The sequence below is a fragment of the Primulina huaijiensis genome, unplaced genomic scaffold, assembly GCF_012295235.1.
Source record: "Primulina huaijiensis isolate GDHJ02 unplaced genomic scaffold, ASM1229523v2 scaffold208262, whole genome shotgun sequence".
NCBI classification, from domain to species: Eukaryota; Viridiplantae; Streptophyta; class Magnoliopsida; order Lamiales; family Gesneriaceae; genus Primulina; species Primulina huaijiensis.
The window spans coordinates 711-8,161 of NW_027355202.1; the positions used below are offsets into that span (position 1 = coordinate 711).

The 7,451-nt window shown below is 37.7% G+C and overlaps 1 protein-coding gene across 1 annotated transcript; it reads left to right on the forward strand.

Moving 5' to 3' along the window:
- The first annotated feature begins 622 nt into the window (after positions 1-622).
- Positions 623-3,039, forward strand: LOC140966923 (organic cation/carnitine transporter 4-like). Its single transcript, XM_073427231.1, has 2 exons — positions 623-1,348; positions 1,757-3,039. Exons 1-2 carry the CDS (start codon positions 916-918, stop codon positions 2,899-2,901), a joined length of 1,578 nt encoding a protein of 525 aa, XP_073283332.1. The 5' UTR covers positions 623-915; the 3' UTR covers positions 2,902-3,039.
- The last annotated feature ends 4,412 nt before the right edge of the window (positions 3,040-7,451 follow it).

Genomic DNA, 7,451 nt, shown 5'->3' on the forward strand with positions numbered 1-7,451 from the left:
GTTATTCGGATAATTGTAGGTTATTAGATTCCAAATTATTTAATCAATATTTTAAGTCAGTGTCTCAAGGGATTTTAAATTTTCTCAAACTAAATAAATATATTACAAAATTCGTTCTGTGTGTATATATAGAGATTTGATATGCTGCACATCTACCACACCTATATGAGCACCGATGAGGTGTCGCTCACCCATTAGATACATAATTTTTCTATATTTCATCACATCCAATGAGTGAGTGATACTTCATCGGTGCTCACATAAAGAGAGAATAAATTCCATCCATTTTTAATTGACCGATCCAAATAAAATCTTATAATTGGTTTTCAAAATAAGACCAAAAAATTCCTGGAAATGTTTAATGAAAGTCATTAGTTTGAAAACAAGAGTCAACTAATATTTGATAATTTGGGACTGACTCGACAACCCATATCCAAGAATAACGAGCAGAGCATGCCTTGTTGGTGCATAGTCATTTATGTCAATTTTATTTCAATATTCAAATATTTACAATTTAGAATTCGTGTTCATTTCTAGAATTTTGATGTCAGATTAATTATAAATCGTCTAATAAATTTAGTATATACATATATATAAAAACATAAACGTCGTCGTCGTTGAACCGTAACTATGACACTTTATAGGATAGGATGATTTGTTAAAGAAAGCTTACTTTGATCCGGAACTGCAAAATTTTTAATAGAATAATATGTATTTTAAATATCCAATTGCTTTACTCTGTTTCCACCCGGCTCCGCTGCACTTTCCATCTGTTAACCGATTACATGTTTCTATATATAGACCAGGTCCATATACAAAGGGAAGAAAAAGTTTATTCTGGATCCCTTTAAATTCCAATCCTAATCCTAAACCCAGGCCCATCCTGTCTGCTCGCGCTTCTCCTAGAGAAGTACAATGTCAGGAAGTTCGCCAACTGAATCATCACCCGATGGAGTGGACCTCCGTTTACCGCTTCTTCAACCGGATTCCGCCGCCTCCACCAAAAAGGTGGAGAGGCTGTGCATAGACGACATGTTGCAGAAGTATTGCGGGGAGTTTGGGTGGTGGCAGCTTAGACACTTCGTGTTGACCAGCATGGCCTGGGCTCTCGAGGCGTTCCACACCATGGTCGTCATCTTCGCCGACCGTGAACCGGCTTGGCGGTGCTCAGTCGGCAGTTCCGACGGCTGTTCTGCCGGGGTTCAGAGCGTGTGCCAGCTTGAACCCGGTTCTTGGGAATGGGTCGGTGGGGCTGGGAGCTCCACGGTAGCAGAGTTTGGATTGATTTGTGGACAGAAATATAAGATCGGGTTGGTTCAGGCCCTTTTTTTCGCAGGCTGCATGATAGGTCAGTAGCCTACTCTTGAGTCCTAATCTCAATGGACTAACTTCATTGTTTTCAACGCATCTTTTGTATATGAAAAAGCTAATCGGATTCTAGTCACATGATATTCGATATAACGATATAGATAACACAATCAATATCTGCTTAGGAGCTGGCAAATGTTAATTTGTTTAAACCACACACGACAGCTTTAATTAACTTGAGTATGATTCAGAATGGAAAAAATCAAATCCATTCTTATCCTCCAAGTTCATGTTCCCAATAGATAAGCCACGTTTCTTGATTTTCCCTCCGCCACTATCTGTTCCATTAAATTTTGATTTCTGTAACGGAATTGTTTTGTACTAACTGCTCAATTCTTATTCAGAGTTCTGACAACAAATTAACAATTAGACTACGTTTTTTTTACAGGTGCTGGAGTTTTCGGACATCTTTCAGACTCCAGACTGGGAAGAAAAGGTTCACTATTAGTTGTATGCATCTTGAACGCCATCTTTGGTTTTATAACAGCGCTTTCCCCAAATTATTGGACTTATGCTGTATTGCGCATTCTCACCGGTTTCAGCACCGGAGGAGTTGGTCTATGCGCTTTTGTCCTTGCCACCGAGCCAGTTGGCCCTACTAAGCGTGGGGTCGCAGGAATGTCCACGTTTTACTTCTTCTCAGGAGGGATCGCCATTCTATCTGGAATTGCTTACATTTTTCGAACGTGGCGAGCACTTTATATTGCCTCATCCGTTCCATCTGTCCTCTTCCTCATCATCGTACTACCATTTGTTTCTGAGTCCCCTCGATGGTGCCTAATACGAGGGAAAATGGGCCGTGCCATGAAAACTATGTGTGAAATTGCTAAAATGAACGGGAAGAATCTCCCTGCGGGTGTCATCCTCGCCCTTGATCTAGAGACAAATGAAAGTAAAACAGAACAAGAATCGAAAGAAGCTGTGACAGGATCCCTTTTGGACGTGCTTCGCTCCCCACTCACCCGAATCCGTTTATTTTTAGCCGTTGCCATTAACTTCTTATGCTCCATTGTATACTATGGCTTGAGCTTGAACGTGGTAAACCTTGGAACCAACCTTTATCTCAATGTTTTCCTCAACGCGGTAGCTGAGATGCCTGCCTTTCTGATAACTGCAGTATTATTAGACAGGTTTGGTCGAAAGCCATTGAGTATTGGGACTCAATGGTTCAGTGGAGCTTTCTGTATTGTGGGAGCCTTGTTAAACGGATATGGGATATGGAAGACGGTTCGAATGGTGTGCGGTATTCTGGGGATATTTGGCATGGCGGGGACATACAATTTGTTGTTTATTTATACAATAGAACTGTTTCCTACGGTTATTCGGAATGCAGCACTTGGATGCGCGACTCAAGCAGCACAAATGGGCGCTATCCTGGCTCCATTTATTGTTGTCTTCGGAGGTGGGATCCCTTTTCTGGTTTTTGGGGTTAGTGGTATTGTAGGAGGGATTTTGGCATTTTACTTACCGGAGACCTTGCATAGACCTTTGTACGATACAATGGCAGGGATGGAAGAGGGGGAAAGGATTTGAACTGATGTCTTGAAATGGGTCGAGAGATACGTGCATCTTTTTATTTGGTATTCATATAAGTTTCTCTGGAATAAAAACATATCTATACTGCCATTTCCTCGATGACCATGAAATTGAAACCAAAATGACTCTTGTTTCCATCCTATTATAGCTTTATTTTTATCGGTAAAAATGTAAATTTCATATATCAAAATTGTTACAAGACATACAAATACTCCGACCTACAAGCGAAAATAGACAAACTATAAACAGAAGCAATGCCTAATCCAAATAATACCAATCGGTGCAGCAAGCCGGGTAAGCCGTCCGATTATAGATTAGTTGGGAGACTGCTTGCTCTACTACTGGTGCAGTTAAAGCACGCTTGTTTTGAAATCTATGTCCAAGAGAGAAGTGGAGAGTTCACATGGGTCTTTACGCATCAGCAATTATTTCATATAGTTATTTATTCATGCTTTTCAAAATTATTATTAGTTAACAAGCAACTATTTCGCATATATTGTATTTTATGATAATAACTAACTCAAGATATTAGAAAATCTATATAATGTTTTAATTATAAATAGTTCATTCAGTGTCCTAATATAAGTTCGGTTGGGACAGCATATTTTCCAATACCACAATTTTTCTACAATTCAATGCAACATTTATTAGTAAAGGAATTTAATGCTTGCTTGAAAACTGAAACGTAGAGTACAAAAACATTAATAGAAGAAAAGATCATAGATATATTTGTGGAGTAATTGTTCAGGAAATCTATCAAAACATGAAAGGAATTGGAGGGAATGCTAGAATCATGGCTGATGGTTGAGTCTCTCTGTAAAAATCAACAAACAAAGATTGAAACATAATGAATCAAGAATATTCACATTCAATGGTTAATACCCGTTTATAAAATTGAATTGAATAAAACCAACAAGAAATTTTTTAAAAATGATCGGAAAACAACCAGGGGACCGTGAATTCTCAAGAATAGGGTCTGAATGTTTACCGGGCCTGATAGCGATTTAAAGAACGGTTCCAATCTCTTTCCGAAATGGACGAAACCTTCCTCTTGAGACTCCGTCGCCACCTGGCGGCTACCGGGGTTTCTATACTCTTGGCCCTCTCAGCTGTCATCACGTTATCCTCCGAGATTGAGGACAGACAAGGCCGCCATTCATGTCTGCCCTTCACCCTCCCTCGCTTCCGTCCCACACGACGGCGATGTTCCTGCACCATCAGCATTCTGGTCTCCTCCCCCAGCGGCTGACGAACCTCAGACGAGCACGATCCATAACACGTCACGAAATCCAAGAAAAACTTCATCTTTATTTACATGTAGAGAAAAAATTAAAACAGAGGAGAAGATTAAATCGAACAGACTACATACACGCATATATTTGATAGTCACGCCGCTGAGATGAAATCGTTTGACGATCTCAAGTTCTCAACTTCTTCCCCCCTCTGTTTAAAGCGTGCGTCTAGTTGCCATTTTTAGTGTGTATGTCAGTTCTATAAATAGTTGACGGGATGTTGGATCTGGAGTCTGGACAATGTATTTGTCCCTGATTTCCAAAATATATTGAATTATTCGCGTAATTAATTTAATTTGTTTATATCCCACTTTATATTTGAAAATAAATTCATGGATAAATAAAGAGATATAAATACACATAATATATAATAAATTGGAGCATTTTGGGTGGAGTTAAATCCAAATCTATTACCTAAATATGATATCAGAACACAATCTCAATGTTATAAGCTCGCTAAATGTTTTAGAAATTTTACGTTCCAAATGTTCATTATTGGGTACGAGACATCGACGAGTTGTATATAAGAAATTAGACAATTATGAGCTAACTTTTGGGTTAGATTTATGTTCAAGTCTGTACTCTTAACATGGTATCAGAATGCTATGTCTGCTAATTTGATTGTTCTCAAATTGTTCAAATTCACCTTCGATTCATTGTAATGGTGAGAGGTGGAAAAGGTCAAGATGCAAATCAAAATATGATGATTCACACAACTCCAAAAGATTCGAGCAGTCCGTATTTCCTCCAAAATGGAGATAACTCCGGTTTCAATCTCATATCTGATCTTCTTCAAGGCTCGAACTACAATACTTGGAGTCGCACCGACAACGAAGACCAACTCAGTTTCATCGATTGTTCGATCGAGCATCCTTGCTCAGATGATATATTGTATGTAACCTGGACTATATGCAATAACATGGTGGCATCATGCAGGCTTTTGAACTCTGTGGCTCGAGAAATTATAGGCAAAATTATGTACATGTCAATTGCTAGTGAAATTTGGGCAGATCTGTGTGACAGATTCCACACGGATATATCAAATTAAGAAGCTATTTAGTGGACTGCAGCAAGGATTGATGGATGTTAGCTCGTATTACAAGAAATTGCGAACACTTCGGGATGAATTAAGAGAATACCAGCCTTCTTCGGTTTGTAATTGTGGAACAGATGAGTGGGTCAACTATCATAACAAGGAGTATGTGATGCATGCATGTCCTGATGGGATTAAATGAATCATATGCACAAGTTCGTGCACAAATTCTGATTCTCGGGCCATTGTCTGTCATTGCGAAGGTATTTTCACTTGTACGTAGTGCAAGAGGAAATACAAAGATCCTATCATAGAAATGTCCTGAAGATAAGTGTTGATCAACATGTTGGTATAAATTCTGCGAATTCAAAAATTGTTGTTGTTGCTGCTACATCCACAAGACATTTTCCAACTAAGAAGGAAGAAAAGTGGATACGATTGTGTTTTCTAATTGTTACTACAAGAACCATACGGTTGACCAGTGTTTCAAGCTACATGGATATCCACCTGGACATCCAAGATACAATCAATCACAATCTCATAACAGGGCGCAAGATTTCCAAACGCCTGATGCAGCAGAGCCATCTTTGAGTTCTTCAATGGATAACTTGACTCAATATCATTATAGGCAGCTCATTGAGTTTCGGAGTACTAGGGTTCAGTCTGGGAATGTAATCAACATGCAGATGCAACAACAAGATCCAATCGTGTTTTGCTTCACTGGTTATATTACATGTCCTCTTATTTTCCCTAAATTTCGCGAGAGGATTGGGTGATGGATACAAGAGCGACTCATCATATCAGCTGCTCTTGTTAGAGTAGGTATTCAACGAGTCAACTTGTGGTTTGCGCTTTATTGACTCTCATTTAAAAACAATATTTATTTTAATAATATTTTAAGACTTTATCCAATTGTGACAATTACTTTATCTGTATACTAATGCAAGTTGTATAGATAAAGCTCTTGAATATACAATAAGTACATTGAGGTATATGTCGCAATATAAGTTCATGCAACTCATTAGGAAGAGCATTTTATATTTCAAACAAGTTTTTAGTCGAATCACCCGTTTAAAATGACGATAAAGGTCGCTTGAGCTTGAGACTAATATCTGTGATGTTAACGTCATATTTCATTGGTAAGAGCATGGATATGCCTATTCATACAGAAGAGTGGTCATTTGATGATGCACTGAACAATCTTCAATCGGATTATCCAAGTGATTATTACTTATCGAGTGAAATAGTTTGCAGTTATAGTTGTACATCATTAGTCCTTTGACCAAGGACAACATAGAGGTTCTGCGTACTTGCACTACACTTTGACTCATTTACCGACTCCATTGATGGTCATTAGGTAGGGAGGTTGGGTGTAGTTTCGAAATACGTAGGAGTCAATGAATTGTAGTCATCACAGTTTACCTATAGATGAAGATATTCTATGTGATCTGATGAGTTAACAGTGCAAGGTTCCTATGTGATCGAATTCATTTGCAATTTTCGATATACAAATAGTTGCAAATTCGATTGAGCTATATGAGTTGGAGGGAACATACTGTATGCTAAGAATAATTTAATGTTCTTGCAGACACTAGTAGTGATAGCTAAGAGATCATGGGGAGATACTATTAGACGTTCTCATCATGATATGATGGGTTCAATCAGAATTCAATTCTGACATTTTGATCAAGATGATGATTAAAAGAATTTGGTTAATTAAAGTAAGGCCGAATAAAAATAAATGTTATTCTATATCACATAAGGTTGTGAACCAACGACTGATTGCATCACTGAACTATTGAGGGTCACACAAGTATTGGATTATATGTTCCCGTTAAGATAATCAAGTTCAATGAGTTGAATTTGACGATTGCAGTTTGATGGATATCAAATAGATTACTTATAAAAGATTTTATAAGTTGTTTCCATATGATGAAAGATGTGAAAGTTAGCTTAACAACTAATTAAATGAGGAGAGTGAAACTGTCTGTTTTGGTGAATGAGTTCACAAAACTGCTAGTTGCCAAAAATGAATCAATGAAAATTTTGATCATCGAAATTTTCAATTTTTATCATATGAACAAGAAAATGTTAAGTGGAAATTTATAAGATAAATAAATAGGTAGAAGCTAGAAATTCTTAATTAAATATTAGTATTTATTTATTTGAGTATTAATGTACTCGTGAGTCGTATTTAAGTTTAGAGTGGGTCTCATGTGAGA